Genomic DNA, 20,133 nt, shown 5'->3' on the forward strand with positions numbered 1-20,133 from the left:
AGTATGTACATGATTATGCATTTCACGAGCTCTTTTTCCCAATGTTGATAATTTTTGTAAATGATAAATTATTAGGTTGTAACTTGGTGAATATAAAACTTAAATTTATGTTAAATTTGTTATAATACACTATGTACAAATACCTTGAACTTTTCAGAGGTCCAGTAAGAAACCAAGCTAATCCACTGCTCTTTTATCACATTTTTAGGCATATTCTCAATTATCTTCTCCTTTGTCACATTAGGCTGATAATAGTCCCTTTAAAGCTCCCACTTGTAATGCTTCCACTTCATATTTATATGAGACAATATCATTCGACGAAACTCTTTTGTATCAGGTAACACAAATTTATCCTATACATATGGTGAGAATCTCCATTGTCAAATAAGCATATGTTGAGAATAGTAATATCAAATTATAATAATAAAGAATGTTTAATGCATACCCAAACCGTTTTAATGATCCTTTGTTTGTAATGATCATCAACACGCTTCCAATTTTGTGCTCCAAGTGGACAAAAGGTTCCATCTTTTGACAATTCAGACAGAAAATGAACAAGTACAAGTCCCCCCATCTAATTGGTTGATCATATTCATTAAAATGAACAATGATCCTTCTTCCTGATGGTAAGCACCAAACATGCTTAGCAACTATAGTCCCCTCCACTATTCCTAATTTGGGAGGCTCACTCTCTGTTATCTCTGCTCAATCAAAAAAACAATTAACAATAAATACACAATTTGTATCAAATATGCATATTATGATCATTCAAGTATGTATACCTTCTACTTGGACAATCTCATCTGGATCCGCATCTATATTTTCTTTCCAATGAACATTACCCCCTGGCTTCCACACTTGTTTTCTTCTCCCAGGAAGTTTTATCTCCATTTCCTTTGAAGGCTCATCTTGCTCTTTGGGATCTTCATTTCTCTTACATGTCTCTTCAACAACACCCTTGCTCTTTGAAGGCTCATATTGCTCTTTGGGATCATGTTTCTTGGTAACTGTACGTACCAAGCTAGTAGCAGGATCTTGTGCTGGAGTATTAGTTGAGGTCTTGAAGGTTCGAGACATAAACCTCTTATCAAGAGGTAAAGCTTTGGGATCATGTTTCTTGGTAACTAGAGTAGTAATGGACTTTTTGGGTTGAAAAGGTCCGAAATTAGCATTATGAGTTTGTTTTGCATTAGCCTCTTGTTTGATTTGAACATAGTTTTCAGCATCGATCTTTGTAGATTTACTTTGAATGGTCATGATTTCACGATGATGAAACCTGCAGTGACAACGAAAAGATGAGAATGTGTCATAATTCCACCCAATTTTTGATTTATCTTTAACATAGGAGAGCAACCACTAAGAGAGATCAAATAGATTATCATATCTAAAAAAACACATGAATAGTAGTTTACATCAAACATCAAACAAGTCCCTAGGCTTAGTTTCAACTACATAATTCCAACTATTTTTTGATTTATCCTTAACATAAAAAACTTATGTAGCTTGACTAAAAATAACAAATGGCTCATCAATTAAAAATCGGCCCGTGTGAATCAACTTTGAAAAGCTCACTCGAGTTCTAGAACCACTATATTCTATCCCAGTTACTATGTCCACCCAATCACAACAATAAACCACGACTTTATAGGATCCAAGATAGTCAACTTCAAGTATATCTGTTAATCTTCCATAGTGCTTAATTCCATCGGTTGCCACCATTACTCCACTATTATGAGTTTTACGAGTTCTTTCACTAGAAAATGTCTTGAACTTGAAACCATTAATCATATGACCCTTCATTCTTTTAGCATATGGACTTGGACCACAAGTGGATGAATCAATCTTCCTTCGGGATCCGCCTCATCGATATTTGGTACCTACGTAAAATATATTGTTCAAGTGGATGAATCAATAAAAAGTATAAAACATGTACATTTAGTTGATAAAATTTCGTAATCTGTAACCTGCAACTTTAACCAATCTGAAAATTCCTCTAACTTCCATTTAATCACCAAATCATTAGTAACAGCAATTCTATGATTTTCCCTTTGCTTCTAAGATAAGAATTCTTTGCGATTAAATAAAAGTAATATATGTGTTACAATAGTTCAACTGGGTTTTCAATAATATGATACCAAAGTTAAGCACTTACCTTTCAAATGGTTGAAGTAACTCTTGAAATTATGTTAGCACATAACGATGTATTTGCATTTTGCTCTTATGGTTCAAATTAATCACTTTCACCTCCCCAACTGGCCAACCACAAGCATTGAACAAATAACTAGATCCATTTTCATTTATCATCATCGTTACGACGTGGTCGATTGAAGAGTGTTTCTACGCCTTCTAAATATCTAGAGCAAAAGGTAATTGTTTCCTCAAGAATATAACCCTCGGCAATATAACCTTCTGGTTGAGCTCTATTTCTCAAAAATGTTTTGAGATGGACTAAGTACCTATAAAAAAGAATACATTGTTATTAATAAAAGTAATAAGTTTTAAAAAGAGGCAGGAGTGCAATGTCAAATTATGTATACCTTTCAATTGGGGATACATCAATCTGTAATGAACAGGTCCTCTGAGCTTTACCTCCTTGACAAGGTGAATTAACAAATGAACCATGATAGTGAAAAAAGGAGGAAGGAATTCAATCTCCATTTGACACAAGACATCTATTATCTTGGATTCTAAAGCATCAAGATAATTAGGATCGATTTCCTTTGCACAAAGGGACTTAAAAAATGATGATAGATCATCAACAAGATCAATAACTGTGAAGGCTTGAGATGATTTCAATGCTATTGGAAGGATATCTTGCATTAATATGTGATTGTCATGACTCTTAAGATTCATAAGCTTCTTGTTTTTCAAGTTCACACATCTTGAAAGGTTTGAGCTATATCCATCTGGAAATTTAATACTTGCCAAAACATGTAGAAATGACTCTTTACCTACCCCAGTCATACAATATGGGGCGAGTGGCATAATGAATTCATTGTCACTATGACGCTGTAGCCAAAAATGTGGCTTCACGTTTCTATTTTCAAAAAACATGCGAGCAAATTCATCATCTTTACTTTTTCCATCCATGTTCATCAAAGTTCCAAGTAGATTATCACACACATTTTTCTCTATATGCATGACATCTAAGTTGTGACGAAGAATATTATGCTCCCAATAAGGAAGGTCAAAAAATATACTCCTCTTAGTCCAAAGAATCTTAGGATCATTGACATCAATATCACTTATGGATTGTCGTTTTCGTCTTTTACATGACTTTTGAATTTTCCCATACTCATGCTCTAAAGTTTGTTGCTCTCTTAAAACGTCAGAGCCAGCCATAGGTGAAGGAGCACTACCATATTCTTCAGTCCCATCAAACAAACTACTTTGAAATCTAAAAGGATGATCCCTAGGTAACCATTTACGATGTCCTATGTAACATATCTTATTTCCGACTCGTGTAGAAGGAGTTGAGAAATTACACTCAGGAAAAGCATTATAACCCTTAGTACTCCATGCTGATAACATGGCATAAGCTGGAAAATCGTTAATTGTCCACATTAAAGCTGCTTGAAGTTTGAAATTCACACTAGCGTACGAATCAAAAGCATTGACACCTTTCCACAACAATTTCAACTCATGTATCAAAGGACACATATAAATGTCAATATTATTCCCTGGCCCTTCCTTGCCAGGAATGATCATCGACAAAATAAATGAAGATGGCTTCATACACAACCATGGAGATAAGTTATAAGGAATTAAAATTATTGGCCATATACTATAGGTCATGTTCATTAGACGATAAGGATTGAAACCATCACTAGCAAGACCAAGTCTAACACTACGAGCATCATTGGAAAACTCTGGATATCGGACATTAAATTCCTTCCATGCTTGTCCATCAGCCGAGTGTTTAAGAATTCCATCATCATGTCTACATTCGTCATGCCATCTCATGTCCTTAGATATCTTAGATGACATATACATCCTTCGTAATTTAGGAATCAAAGGAAAATATCTCATCACCTTTGCTGGAACCTTACCCTTATCTGTTTCACTCTTCCATCTTGAACAAGAACTTTTAGGGCAAGAATCCTTTCCAGCCATCTCACTCCAATATAATGTGCAATCATTAGGACACGCATGAATCTTTTCATATCCCAAACCTAAATCCATGATCAATTTCTTGGCTTGGTAGTATGAGGAAGGAAAATTTTTTATTTGTGGAAATGCATCAAGTAAAAGATCAATCAACATTGAGAATGATTTATCTGGCCACTTGAACAAGCATTTAAGATGAAAAAGGTGCAAGATGAATGATAGCTTTGAAAAGGAAGTACAACCTTCATAAAGAAGTTCAAAGAAGCTTCATAAAGCTTGCTAAATTTGACTTCTTCAAAAGAAGAGTTTCACATCATGTTGTTGTGTAGGAAATTCATTAGATTCATATTGCAAATTAGGTTCCTCTATAGTCTCATTAGCTAACCCCTCCTCATTTAGTTCACTACCAAACTCAGGAGCTCCTCATCATTTGGAAGCTACAAATGGAATCCCTATTTGATTACACACATTCTCTGCAACAGTCATAGGTCCATGAAATATCCAATCCTTGTATTTTTTATAAAACCCTTTAAACAAAATGTGTCTTTCAACCTCCTCTAGTGGCAATACTTTCTTTCTATCAATTTGACACTTACAACAAGGGCATCTAATGAAACCATTTTGTGTCTCTTTCTTTGCAAATTTCATAAATTCACTAACCCCCTTTATATAAGTTTCTGTATTTCTTGGTTTATTTATCCAACTCTTATCAATATATTGAGACATCCTATACATATTATATAATAATAAGATTAAAATTTACCATATGCACACAAAATGTAACAATAACTAGTTTATTTATTCCTTTGAGACAAGTTTGTAAGCAGAGTAAGAAAGTTATTCCGTTACTTGCACACATCAATTTACAAATAACAAACTGATAATAAGAATGTGCATAGTTATCTAAATTCTTGGAATAAGAAAAGAGTGGTTCACTCTCTCTTCCATGTCATTGCTCACATAAATTCACAAATAATAATATGCGAGGGATGCCCGTTTATGGGGTCAATTTAGAGGACCAAGTTGCCAAATGAGATATGATAATGGGTTTCAAATAGTTAAGCAACTGCATGTTAGTACCCAACTGCTCTTACATTTATAAAATAAATAACATTAATGCTCATTTTTTAGATTAGGTAACTAACAAACTGCAACCCAACAAATTTTGTTCTACAACAAATCAACTAATTTAATATTTTCCGTCCTTTTCATTTACACCTGCAATTTAAATATAAAAGAACTTTTAAAATATATCTAAGTTCTATGATATAAATTGGACATAAAAATACTGTAAATAATTTAAAAACCCATGTTCCAGATCTACCCTGAAGATTTAGAGCAATTAAATTCCAATTTCTGAGGGCCAACTGATGAAAATGTTGTTTAAGTTTATCATCTTCAGCAGGTCTCCAATGGACTCTAGAATTTACAGAGATAAAAAAAAAACAAAAACTAAAAAACAACACCATACCTAACCGCTACTGCAGTACACAGAGAATGAACAGTGAGACAATTAAAAGTGCTGCCGGCCGGGAACAAATGCTGCCGGTTTGGAAACTAATTTCGTCCGAAGTGATTCGGAGGAGAACAGTTCGTGAGAGGTTGAACAAGACAAAAAGAATGGTGAGAGGATGAAGAACAGTTGGCCGGAACAATGGAGAAGAATAGTTGATTTCCTCGCCACTGCTTCAATTTCGCCGGTGAGAGGATTGATGAAGAAGAGAGAGTGGGGTTAGGGTTTTGTTACAGCGGGATTTGGAAGGAAGAAGAATTTCGATGGTGAGGGTTTAGAAAAAGCGGGCTGTTTTCAAATTTTAGTAAATCTATTTTTCTTTTTTTTTTTTTTAGTTTTGTGACGCTTTTAATCAACTAATTTCCCACTATTTAAAACGTCGAAAATTAAGCGTTTAAAGACTCCTTTTTTTTAGACGGTTGCTCAAGTGTCTAAAATTAAGCATCTAAATACTTCATGTTTTTTAGTAGTGAAAGTTAGTGAGAAATATGTGGGACCATGTGTGATATAAAAATATTAAAATGAAGTTAGTGGAATGAACCATAAGCATTATTAAAATATTAAAATGAGGATGAATAAAGTTATTTTGTCCAAAATTTGTAATATAAATAAAAAGATTATTTATGGCAACAACAAATAAAACACCCAAAATGACAAATAAGAACTTATTTAAGAAATGGGGGAGTATATGATAAAATATACAAAAATTTAATACTATTATAATATTTTCATTGAGATAATATCAAACAAAATCTCATTTAATTAACCAATCGACAAACACCGTTAAAACAACCATTACGAAAATGTAAATATTACTTATTTCAGAACATATGAATAGAAAGACATCAATGATTTTCTCTAACAAAGTTAAATAAACCCAAACAATTGATAAAACAAAACAATTGTACATACCATGCATCTTTAATTTCACATTAAAAGGCTTAACTTCAAACTTTAATAACACTATATAGCTTTAAATTTCAAATATTTTACTATCAAGAATCAAAAAATTTCTTATGTTACCAATTAGATTTGACAAATTATTATATGAGACAATTTCATCTTGTAAAGATCTATCGGCCCGTTTGGTTGATGGTAATGAAGTAATGGAAATAAAATGTTGTAATGGCAATAGTAATGAAGGAATGAGTATGAGAATTGGTAATGAAAATTCTTTTGTTTGGTGTACATGACTAAAGAATGGTAATAGAAGATAATATTCCATTGATTGCATTTGGTTGTTAGTAATAAAAAATGGTAGTGACTCTTAGTTTCATTATTGTATATTTGTATCTAAAACCATTATTGTATCTAAATTATTCTATCTAATGATTCTTTTTTTAATAATAATATTTTTTTAGATAATTACATATATTACCTTTTTTTTCTTCATTATTTTTTTTCTTCAGCTCAAAACAACATTACCTTATTTTATTACCACAGTAATACTTCATTACCATTACAGCCTAATATCAGGTTGTTTGATGGTAATAAAAATGACCCTTTTTGGTAATTTCATTACCTTATTTTATTACCATCCATTACTATCGAAGGCATCCAAACAATCAAATTTTTTATTACTTAATTTTATTATCATTACCGCCCTCTAATACTATGTACCAAATGGGCCGTATATGTATGAGTTAATAAGTAGTCCGACTAATACAAATTATGAGAATATGTACTTATAGTTTTAAGCTCATCTTACTTAAAAAAAAACTGACTTTTCATAAGAGAAGCTTCAGTCAACCTTCCACTTATTTGCTTGAAAATCAATCATTTTCATCTAATATTGTATTCTACATATAAAACAAAAATAAATAAGTTGATTAGTTAATTAGTTTATAATCTTTGGATATCCACGCTATAATAGTAGTTTCCTGGTAGTTTAATTACCAGAATATAAGATCCATGCCTCTTAAATTATGGACAAATTATGCCACTGCTTTTAAAAAACACAACTATGTACAAATGTCTTCAAGGCACGTGTTCGTTTTGGATCTTTGCAAAGCAAGCCAAGAATACATTACAGCTTTAGCTTTGCTAATTCCATATTTTTGGAACACATATTTTTGGAACACATTATTAAATTTTTTTTAATTTAATTTTTTATAATAATATTAATTTTTGACTAATCGTATATCAATTTAAAGGATTTTTTTATATAATAATACTAATATTTGTTTCACCATTATTTATCTTTGTTTTTTGTAAAATAACCTATTGTGAACAAATTAAAAGTTGTTAATTATTATTCTAGGAAAGCAGTCCATAAGTTGTTATTTATTAATGGTTAATGAAAAGTTTGTATTATTTCTAAATAATCATTAAAAATTAGTATTATTTACAATAATTTTCTCTAAAAATTATTGATTTTATTATAAGCCAAATTTTATGCTGAGTTAATTTTATAGAAAGTCAGGTAGATAAAAGATTACAATAAATAATTTATTTATATATTCATTATCATAAATAAATAAGTAATATATTAAGCAACTCGTGTACATAGATCAAAAGTTTGAGAGACATAAAATTTGACGACCGCGACTTTTTGTGTGTTTTACTATCTATTTGTCTTTTATTGATCCATGCACATTAGGGCCGTTCAAAAATACCCGATTCGTTCGATCCGATCCATTGATTCGCTGACCCGCAAGATAAAAGGCGGGTCAATTTTCAATAAAAAAAAAAGAAACATTCAGGTCGGGTCATGGGCCGATATTAAAATATAACGGGTACTCAGTGACTCGGTTAAAAAGGGACACAGGCCGTTAAAAAAGGTACCCACATATGGTGTTGAATTCCACTGATATTTCAAGACCAACTTTATCTTCTTAATAGTATTAGTTGTATTAGTATAATTTTAGCCATATTTGCATAGTATATTTCGTATCAAGGTAGTATTAGTTGTATTAGTATATTATTAGTTGTATTAGTTTAAATTGCATATTATAATTCATATTAGTTTAGCATTAGTACTTGTATTAGTAGCTAGTTTATTATATAAGTCATACGAGTATAGATAATTTTATAGTATTACGCATATTAGTATAATATTAGTCATAATAGTATATTATTAGTATAATATTAGTCGTATTCTTATACCATTAGTATAATATTAGTCGTATTAATACGTATATAATTAGCATAATATTAGTCGTAGTATACTACTTTGTTGGAAGGAAATTTTCTCCTTTTTTAATTCACAACCACTTTGTAATTATCCAACGACTAAAGGTTAGTCGCAAAAAATAAAATAAATTTCTTAGGATTAACAGAGAAAAATAATATAAGAGCGACCAACATGTGAGCATTCGTATGGTCGCAAATGCCACAAATCTATACTTTACTTCAGCTAAAGATCAATAATACTATAGCATTATGAAAATGTAGTATTATTGCTGTCGTTCTTGACAATTTTTGGGCTCTAAGCAAAAAATAAAAAAAGGGCCCTTATTTATGCGCTTAACTAAGAAACCTAATGCTGCAAGTTCGATTTATGCTAGATGCTACTTAAGCAAATACTAATTTAATTATAAAAATTAACTCAATCTGAACCCTTTATGAACTGGGCCTAGAGTTTGCACCTCAAAACTACCTTAAAGAACGGCTCTGCTATTGCTATTCTAAATATCATTGCAAAAGCCTTTAGTGACTATTTACCACAAGAGTGCCTAATGTAGCAAAAATGACCTATTTAGCAATGATTTTTTCTTTGTTACAATGACTTTTGTGGTTGTAGTAAAGGCTTTTCTTGTAATGCTAATTAACTCCAGATTGATTAGTATTCTCATATGATATGTAAATGTTTAGCATAAAACACAAACCATTCGACTTGAAAACTCTCTATAATATTGTAGTTCTCATTTTGATTTATTGGAAATCCATTGTTCTTCATCTATTAATAAAATGCTACTTACAAATACTAAATGCTACTTACAAATTTTCAAATGAAAATTTTATAGAGTATTGCTAAATGAGTATTTTTACTGGTTTAAATATAATTGTATAATATGTAAAAGATTTTATTACATTAATAATAATATTAAATATTAAAGATAAGTTTTAGTGAGAACATTAATCATAAATAATTATAATTTTTTGAAAACTTTACATCATTATACCTGATTTAGTGAAACCTACTTTGCTAGTTATAATTTGGTCGTGATATATTATTTTACATGCATATCAACACATATCTTTTATTATAATTTGATAAAAAGACCCTGATGATTCATTTAATTAGAAATAGTATAATTTAATATAATAATAATTAGATAGTACATGTACGATGCACAACTTTATTAAATTTTTAGATATGTTTATATAAACTAAGATTTTATAAATAATTGAAAAAAAAAAGAAATAAAATATATGATTTTTTAATACATTAAATGTTATGACCTAAAAAGTAAAAAATTAATTAATATGGATAATATTATAGTTATAATTACAAAGTAGTAAAGTCAAACATATAAAATATTAGTCATAATGACAATGACATCATCATAGAGTTTTAGAGGGAAAGTTTATGTTTAGATTGTGACACGTAAGCAATTTAAAAAGGCAATGATGTCATCCGTGTTTTGCTTTAGTAATAGTTATAAATAGATATGCAACTGCATCTACCGTTAAAATTTTTATTTATAAGTATGTATTTCTATATTACTCTCTCTGTTTCACTTCAAATGTCTCATTTGTTTTTTACACGTTTGTTAATGCATTAATTCAATTTTTAATATCTTTAATTGTATATAATTAAAAATTATAAAAAAATAGATATAAATACACCCTATGTTAAGATGAATCAAACAAGATCTCATTTGACTATGTTTTAATTTGTGATCAAAAATAAATTACAAATTAAGAGTGGTTAATAAATAGTACTCAAAAAGCAAATAAAACGTTTAAAAAGTAATAAAAAGAGTAGTAAATTTTGTGTGTTACATGAGATTATATGCTAGCAGAATATAAACTTTTACTTGATTTATTAGCTAACTTTGCTAGTAATATTCTTAAATTGTATTATTAGTTCAAATTGGTTATTATTGGTGAAAAATTTACAATTTAACATGTCCACTACAACAGATTACAAAACGAATTAAAAAGAGTTGACCAAATTTATTTTATTATTTTCTCATATTGAGTGAATTAAATAAATGAATTATTACCTTTTCTATGTTTAGACTTCCGTAATTTACAACCAAGGAAAGCGACGTTACTTAATTTATTTCAATTTAAATTTATTTTCCTCGCAAAATTTTGCATGGAATGTACGTATGTACTCTACAAACTCCTAATTTCATCGTATATTTAAATTAATTATCCTCCAGCTAATTTTCAGTTGTTGAATATAATACCACTTAATTCATTAACTTTTTGAATAATGCTTCTTTTTTAAGTCAAAAGACGAAGAATATCAACTTTTACATGTTTGTTTGGTTCTAACATTATGATGCATAAACTTAACAAAAGTGATCATCTGATCTTAATCTGAAATTCTTCGAACAATTTGGATTCGAGTGCATAGAACATCTAAAGAAATCAGATCTTTAGACACTTATCAATCCTAGTAATATATACTTCATAACCTTTAGTCACTAGACTCTTTTATACTTTCTCCATTTTGAAATACTCGCTACATAACGGTTTTTGACATTATTTATCATTCAAGCTTATTTTATATATTACGTTTAATGTGTAAGAAAAAATATAGTCAATTGTAATCTTGTTTGAATCGTCTAATCGCATACTTTCATAATATTATATTTTGATAAAACAAACACACTAGGGTCTAAAGTTTCAATCTTTATCCCTAGAATACACCCAAGACCAATGGCAAGGGTGTTCAATGCAAGTAAACAACACTTCAATAATAAGCAATGCGAAACAATAAGAAAGAAAGCAAAATCAAAGACACAAGATTTACGAGGTTCACCCTAATGTGGGCTATGATCTCGGTGGTGGTTAGCTTGCTTGATTATATGAAGAAATAATGGAGTGCTCAAGAACTCTTACAATGAAGTATTACACTTGGAGAAGATAAAGAAGATGGGTTTGTGTTAGCTAGGGTTTGAATCAACATTAGAGTGAGTGTATGGACTCCTATTTATAGTAGTAGCCGTGTACCAATGATTGGGCAAAGCTCCACTTTAAAACATTTCCGTAAAACTTATCGCGCAAGAAAAATAGAGTGCATTCTGGACCCTCGCTCGACCGGTCGAGCGAAATGGCCTTGGTCGAGCGGTTTGTATTCCATTCGAGCAGCAGATCAAAATGCTCACTGATCTGGTCGAGCCAACTGGCTCGGTCGAGCATGCCATAGTGTGGGTTGAGCGGCTCATCAGAAAGTCTATAGTGACTCCCACATCATCATATACACACATCCACACACCACCAACCTCATCATACACCATTGGTGTACTCAAAGTCACACAAAAACTCCAACATATTTTTATAATTTTTGAATGTGTATAGTTCAATAAATAAATGATCAAAATAACACATTGGATTACGTAAAAAGCCAAATGAAGTAAGTATAGTGGAACAGAAAAAGTATCAACCTAGAATTGGTAAGCAACATGCATTCAATTCTTCCATAATAAAAGGAAACCCATGCTAGGAAAAAATTAGGATTTTCTAAACTTATTCTAATCGAGTTGAAGAGCTTAAGAGAAGACAAGGCTTTGAAACAAATGTTAATGATTTCAGCAAGTCTTGTAAATTGAAATGCTTGATAATTGTTTTTTGTAGGCGTTATGAAAAATTTGTCTTTTGATTTATGATTTCATAATTCAGTACTCTACTATATTAAACTTATGCATCTATTCTTTTTATACTAAAACAATGCAATAAAAATAAAAAAGTTTACTTGAAATTAACTTCCTAAGGGAGTTGAGCAACTTTTCACCATTTGTAACTTTCCACCATGATCTCCACTTATATTTCAATTCCCATAACCACCCGATCAAATCTAGTAGTTTACTAAGGAGTTTAATTAACTCCATAAGCAACTGAATTCTAACCTCCCATTCAGTCCACTACTTGCACTTGCTAATAACTTCTTTGACTCAACTTCCTAACTTCCATCACCATGAACATTCTTTGTATGGGGAGATTTTATAACTTCCAACATTCTTTGTAGCTTGGTGTTGTGCGCCACATCAAGTGTTGATGTATGGGGAGATTTTGAGCGTATTTAACATGTTCAACTGCACAGAATCTCAAAAATTTGGGAGTCTATTCAATATTGAATTATATAGTATATGTTAAGTGTTTAAATATTCAAAGTTAGAAAAATCTCATAATTTTTAAAATTACAGACGGCCTTAAAGGAATTTGACAATTTTTTCTCTGCCTCTATTGATGTAGCTTTCTTTGAGTGTTTGCTTATTGTTTTACATTATTATAAAGCTTTAAGCTAAACTAACAAAGATTAAATAAAGATTAAAAAAGTGCAACTGCAAACTATTACAAGCTTTAATCAAAAATTAATCTAACTAAAAAGACAACCTACAAAGATGAAAACAGAATTGACAATTAAAATCAACTACGTGAATTGTTTTAAACTTCGGATGTTTATTTTGTGAATTTCAAAACATAAAATTAATAAGCTAAGGATAAGAAGGAACCAAACTCAAATATAAAACAACTTGATCTTTGATTAATTGATGTTACGTTGGTTATTGAATATACAACAAACATTTTTATTTTATTTTGTATTTAAAAAGTTTCTTTTTACACTTTGTTTTATAAAACTAAATAGCTACTTAATTTTTATTTATTTATTTATTTTTTTTTTTTTTGGAATCACCCTCTATAAACTTTAAGGTGGATGTCCTGAAAAATCTATGTTATGTGAATATGTTAGTGTTATGGTGACTTGAGTGCACCAAATAAATATATATGTATTAGTATGGTTGCATAGAAGTCGAAACCTATGGGTAATTAAGTGTGTGTCTTAATTTGTGAGATAAATAAAGTGTTTAAGTCTGGTTCAATGCATAGTCATTAGTGTATTGATGGAGGCTCTTAAACATAGATGTTAATTAGCATGATGAATGATAGTTAAAGGGTGAAGAAAAGATTCTTGATCGAGGCACTCAAGGAACGAGTCTTGCCTTGAACGAGCAAAACTATCATGCGAAGTCACTAGCTTCGAAATCACAGTGCTCGAACGAGCACTTAGCAGCAGCCTCACATTAGCATGATCTGATGAGCCGCTCGAATGAGCGAGAGAGGGGCTCGAACGAGCGGTCGAGGCAGTGGGCTTTGGATCCGTTTCTTTTGGTCTGTTCAAATTCATAAGTTTTTCATTTGTTAACCTTAGTTTTAATTGTGTGTTACTCAATAAATGTATAATCCTATATAAATAGAGGTCTCATATGCAATTGTAACATATCCACAAAATTACCCCAAGTCTAAACACAAAGCCTAAACTCTTCTCTATTGTAATTCTCCAATTTGAGAGTTCTTTGAATTTCTTTGTGATAATATAAATGAGATACTACTCACTTTCGAGGAAGGAGCCAAAATAGGGTGAAACTCGTAAATCATTGTGTCATTATATTGCATTATTATCTCTTACAAACATTGTTTTCATTGAAAGTGTAATTTGTTCATCACAAGACTTCATATCCTTGATCTTATTGATATTGGAGTTTGAAACATATTATTAGAACTCTAACACAGCATCGTTTTCAAAATATTATTAGGTGATGTAAAATTTTCTTTGCAAGTATACAGCATTCACACAAACATGCAAAACATGTTCTACAATTCATATTCTATAAGGGGCGACTAAAAAGGGGAGCACCATGAGGTACTGCTTAGGACCCCGATTTATGGGGGCCTCATATTTTTGCTATATGGTTAAAATTAAAATGGGGGCTTTTTGTGTATTGTGTAGCAAAATTAAATAAACAGGGAAAGTATTACAATTTACTGTGAATTCACATTCAATCTATTTTTTAAAAGATAATTAGATAAATTAGTTAATAAATTTATGTTATCAGCTTGTATTAAATAATAAGGATATACTAGTATAAATTATTTTAGGTGAGCAATATAATCTCTCTTGATAATTTTTAATTTACAACTTTTATTATTAGTTCAAAAGGTGAGAATAGTAGTTTAAATTTTAAACTTAAAAGGAATGACTATTTTAAATTTATGATTAATAGTTGATTCCATGTAATTATAAAATTTAGCTATATTTTAATAGGAAAATTTACCCAGAATAATCCAACCTATTCACGATTTTCCTACAATAATCCCAACTATCGATTAACCATGAATAATCCGAACTTAGGAGGGTCTTTTTGCCTTGGGTACACCCAGGTGACCTGCTACCTATTGTAGCAAGTCATTTTGAATATAAAAAAAAGATAAATATTTTAAAAAATGGAAAATTTACCCAGAATAATCCAACCTATTTACGATTTTCCTACAATAATCCCAACTATTGACTAAATGCCAGAAAATTACCTGTTGCACCGGTAAAAACAAGAGCAACAACAGCACAGGTTAAGTGAGTCAATAGTTGGGATTATTCATGGTTAATCGATAGTTGGGATTATTATAGGAAAATCGTGAATAGGTTGGATTATTCTGGGTAAATTTTTCATTTTAATATATTAATAGAAAATAGTAATACTAATTACAGTATTAATAAATAAATTTACAAATACTAAAATATAATAAAATGTAATTTTAAATCTTAGAGGTTATACTTTAGATTTTGCTCACGACCTTTTAAATGTCGAAGAAAAGTGTATTCTATTTTACTAACTATTTGATGCAGGATGCAAAATCATACTCTATTCAATTTCCGCTCTGAGTATTTTTCCTATGATTCCATATTTAGCGATTCTTCACTCCTCAATTTCATCCATGTTGCTTTACGTGGCCTACGTTAAAATTCACTTGTAGTCCGTGGTATCTACTGACTACGAGTACATTTAACGATAGGCAGGGGGCACATTCAACTATAATTTCCTATTTTTTTTTATTGGAGTATTCTATTATCTGTGTTTATATTTGATATAATCTTTTTTCATTTTAGAGAGATTTATATGATATAATTAGCATTAATCACCTTAAATTTAATAATTTTCAATGCTTTTGGTCTCATATATTTTCAATTAACTTTATTCTAATATTTTTGTAATTTTTATGGTCTTCACTTTTTTCATTAACTTTATTCAATAAAAGAATATCTACACTATCTAAAAGTTTTAAAAATTATGAAAAATAGATATTGATAATCTTCATTCGAGACAATTAAAACAAGATTTCATCTAAATATATTTTAACTTATTATTTAAGAATTAAATATATTTTAACTAATTATTTAAGGGGTACAGAGAAACCTTAGCCACTACCCTCTTCTTTTCTCTCTTTTCCCTCTAAAAAAAACCATAATCTCTATAGTTGGTTTGGAGCTATCATCAACCATAATCTCCTATTTCTCCATTTTAAGCTTTTTGAATACAGCCACTCTTGTGAAAGACCGTCTCTCAAAGAGACGACCTCAAAACAAGACTCTAACATTCACATTTTCTCTTTAATTTACATTAATTGGACTATTTAACTCATATATCTAATGTGTCTCTCGGAGAGATCGTCTCTCACAACAATTTGTGTTTTGAATATGATTAGAATAAATATTTGTCATCTCTCTACAGGATAGTTGTTTTACCCATTCATTGGGTTGATTCTACCCATGTAGTGGGTTTTGATCTCTCTCCTCGTGAGAGTTTGGAGTTATGAAGTTTGGTCTCTAATTGATTTATTGGTAGAGACTAATGCGATAATGCAACAGACACTAAAATTACAATTACTATTAATTACATCAAATTCAATTCTATCTCAAGACTACAACAGATTGAAAACCTCCTCGTAAAAGGCTGTGTCAAACAGCAAGTGGAAAAGGATAATCAAAATTGTCAGATCTCATATACAACGATCTTAATTTTGTTAATTTTGAATTATATTTGGTTAAAGTTGTTATTTACTTCCTCGTTCTTTTTTTATCTTTCACTTTGGGTTTTTCACACATATTAAGAAAGATAGAATCTTTGAGTTGTAGTGGGTATTATTTTAATTAAATAGTAGTGTGAAGTAATGATTGTATTGAAAGTATGAGGTTGTAATGGGTATTATTTTAATTAAATAGTAGTGTGGAGTAATGATTGTATTGAAAGTATAAGAAAGAAAATAATTATAAATAAAAGAAAATTGGCACATTAAATAAGGGGTAATAGTGGGATAAAAACTTTCTAAAAATAGAAAGTATTCTAAAGTGGAAGAACTTTTGACACTACCCGTTATAGTAATGTGGAAGATCAAAAAAGAACAGAGGGAGTATTTGCTAATTTTTATCTCTGATTTAGATGCCGTATGACTCTTTATTAATCAATCAGATATTTGTTCAAAAAAAAACTAATTATTTAAAAATAAAATAGAAATTAAAAATAATAAGTGCATAATAATCATCGCTAATTAAACCTAGGAGGGAATTTCAAATAAAAATGGAAAGGGTATTATTTTTTTACCATATTTGTCTCTTTCAACCGAAATTTCCTCCCAGCTAAATAAACTAACAAATCTCACCAACAATAATTAAAATTACAAAAACAAACAAATTCTGACTATCACATTTTTAAATTACCAAAAGTACTTTTGGCTATATAGCATCTACAAGTAGAGTAGACGGTTTTGAGTTCGACCCTTATTGGGCGTAGTTATCAGTTGGAGGTTTCTTAACTATGCACATTTCTCTTTACTCCCTCATTGGAAAAACAAGTATAATTTGTCCATATTTTTAAAAAAAAAATAAAAATCCCACTCAAACCCTACTTATACCAAATACAAAAAGTGTCCTTTAAGTTTATATTTTTAAATTCCGCTCCATTAATTACTTGCCAGACTCTAGACTTTGATTATCACCACCTTCGAAGCATCTTTCCAACACTTAAATAGCTGACTTTTTATATTTCTCATTCTATATTATTTTATACCTTAATATATTTATTTTTGGGTACGCTAACTAGATAATTAGGTAAGAATTAAATTTAAATATTTTGTGATTTTAACCGATATAAAATATTATTTTTATTAATTTTATTTATTTTATGTTGGGATGAATTATTCTACCTTGATAAAGTATTTTTTTGATTACCATATGAATTGGAAATAAAAAATTATTGTGAGCGACGGCATTTTCAAGTTCTTGGAAATATTTCACATGTGAGATAAGATTTCACATCGATAAAATAGTGAGTTGTGGACTTGCATATATATTAGATGGGCTAATCCTTCTACTACCATATGGTTTTGGGAAACAATGAAACTCACCAAGTATATGTGCAAGTCAACGCTCTTAACCCGTGGGTTTGAGGGCTCGAGCCCACCGGTGTCTCATGTCTACACGAGTGAGCTACGGTGAGATTATGTGACGAATTATCACAATCTAATACAAATAACGCATTAGATATATGAATTAAATAGCCCAATTAATACAAATTAAAAAAAAAAGAGTTTCTTGTTTTGAAATCGTCTCTATAAAAGATAATTTCTCACAAGAGTAACTGTTTTAAAATAGCATTTTACACATATTTTAATACTATTTTAAAATGCCCACAAAGTCTCCAAGTCTCCATCATTTCCTATAATATTTCTCTCCTCCAATCCCCAACTTTAATCTTAACTTGCTTCATTACTCCTTCCCCTGTTTAGACATCTCACCTACAAAAAGCACATTAGAAAAGTACAAACCTAGTCTTTTGGTCATTTTGGATTATTCAAAAAAAAACCCACTCAAAAAACCATCAATTTTCACTAAATTAACTCCAATTTTTTGTATTTGATTTTGGGTTTTCATCTAATTAGATCAAAATGAAGATTAGAGGAAGAAACAGGGGATTCAAATTGTGCCGGAAACTGACCCGGGTTTTCAGATGGGTTACCCGGAAAAGAGGAAAATCATATAGATACGAGAAGTTAGAGGGCTCCATAGAGAAAAAAAGCAAAGCGATTTCAAGATTGTGTGATTGGGGAAGAAAGGTTAAACAAGGGTTGCTTAAATCAGTTTCAACTCGAGAATATGTACGAGTCGACTCAAAACCGATTCGTATTCCGAAGGGACATCTAGCTGTACACGTGGAAGAACCAGAAGGTGACACCCGGCGTGTTCTGATACCTATTCTGTTCTTGAATCATCCTCTGTTTGGAAAGTTACTGGAAGAGGCAGAGAATGTTTATGGGTTTAATCATCCGGGTCGGATCACGATACCATGTCCAATAACGGAGTTTGAGAATGTTCAAACAAGGATCGCTGCCGGTGGTCGGAAATTCCTTTCCATAGGTCATCAACCCAGTCTCATTTCCGGGGATAAATGTTACTTTGAATTATGATAACAGATTGTTGTATGAAATGGTCCACACGCATTAGATATAGTTAAAAAGCCCATTAAATATCCTTAATTGAGATCGTCTTATCGATAGACATTCTCTCGGAGTTGCTCGTTTTAATGCCTTTACTTGTGTGAATTTATAGTTTTGTACGTTTGGTATTGTTTATTACATTTGACGAATAAACTCTTAATGGTTTTGGTTTAAATGTAACAAAATAATAAGAAACGGTATTAAATTCATAACAATAGAATAGTTGATGGAGGATTATGGAGCTGATCATGATGTAAATTGGAGTTTAAATTTTATTTTTTTTTTTGGTTTCAGGTATTGTTAGTGTTTAGATCCATTATAATGTAATATATGGATATGATGATAATGATATATTTTTAATCTATTATAATAGGAAATTATTTTTTTTATAAAATGATTATTATTATATAATTCTATGAATGACTTGAAGAAAGCTTATGATACATTTGAACGATATTATAAGTTAAAATTGGTGATATATTAATTAAAAGTATATATATATATATATATATATACACACACACACACGTACGTATGTATGTATATATATATATATATATACTCGATCATGCACACCGAATAGATAGTTGTATTTTTTTCTCCATTTGCATAAATTCCTTTTGTTGTTGTTCAATTCTGTTAATATGCATTAGTTTGCATCATGATCAGCTACAGCAGTGAAATTTAAATTTTTGCACAAATTCTTCTCAAAAATGTTGTATAGAAGGCTGCTCCATTTACATCCTGGGCCACCCTAAATTTTGCATTTGTGTGCTAATTTGGCTACCATGAAATTGATGTAGTAAGAAAATTAGAAAAGTTTTAATTTCTTAGTACTGTCCTCTCTATAGTCCAAAAACAACACCACAACACGTCGTATCGTATCCGGATAATGAATTATGATACACTAGTAGTCACCAACTAGCGAACCATGTTAGATAGTAGAATTATTTTAGGAAAATTAGTTATTATTTCTGAATAATTTTTATTTAGATCATTAATAGTAAGTTTTGTTTGCTTACTTATTTTATTATAAATAAGAGTTCACATTGTACTTTAATGATTAA

General features: G+C 30.3%; 3 protein-coding genes across 3 annotated transcripts; 1 reads left to right on the forward strand and 2 right to left on the reverse strand.

Annotated features, from left to right (window-relative positions):
- On the reverse strand, nucleotides 1-5,852 carry LOC130799545 (uncharacterized). Its single transcript, XM_057662666.1, has 4 exons — nucleotides 5,579-5,852; nucleotides 783-1,276; nucleotides 446-701; nucleotides 1-353 (listed from the first exon to the last, which is right to left on the reverse strand). Exons 2-4 carry the CDS (start codon nucleotides 1,255-1,257, stop codon nucleotides 311-313), a joined length of 774 nt encoding a protein of 257 aa, XP_057518649.1. The 5' UTR covers nucleotides 1,258-1,276; nucleotides 5,579-5,852; the 3' UTR covers nucleotides 1-310.
- LOC130799249 (uncharacterized) lies at nucleotides 2,294-4,182 on the reverse strand. The gene is made up of 2 exons (XM_057662354.1): nucleotides 2,555-4,182; nucleotides 2,294-2,456 (listed from the first exon to the last, which is right to left on the reverse strand). Exons 1-2 carry the CDS (start codon nucleotides 4,180-4,182, stop codon nucleotides 2,294-2,296), a joined length of 1,791 nt encoding a protein of 596 aa, XP_057518337.1.
- A 12,472-nt stretch (nucleotides 5,853-18,324) lies between the features above and the next one.
- On the forward strand, nucleotides 18,325-19,346 carry LOC130799546 (auxin-responsive protein SAUR36-like). Its single transcript, XM_057662668.1, has one exon. It carries the CDS (start codon nucleotides 18,518-18,520, stop codon nucleotides 19,034-19,036), a length of 519 nt encoding a protein of 172 aa, XP_057518651.1. The 5' UTR covers nucleotides 18,325-18,517; the 3' UTR covers nucleotides 19,037-19,346.
- Nucleotides 19,347-20,133: the final 787 nt, after the last annotated feature.

Source organism: Amaranthus tricolor, chromosome 14 (assembly GCF_026212465.1).
Source record: "Amaranthus tricolor cultivar Red isolate AtriRed21 chromosome 14, ASM2621246v1, whole genome shotgun sequence".
NCBI classification, from domain to species: domain Eukaryota; kingdom Viridiplantae; phylum Streptophyta; class Magnoliopsida; order Caryophyllales; family Amaranthaceae; genus Amaranthus; species Amaranthus tricolor.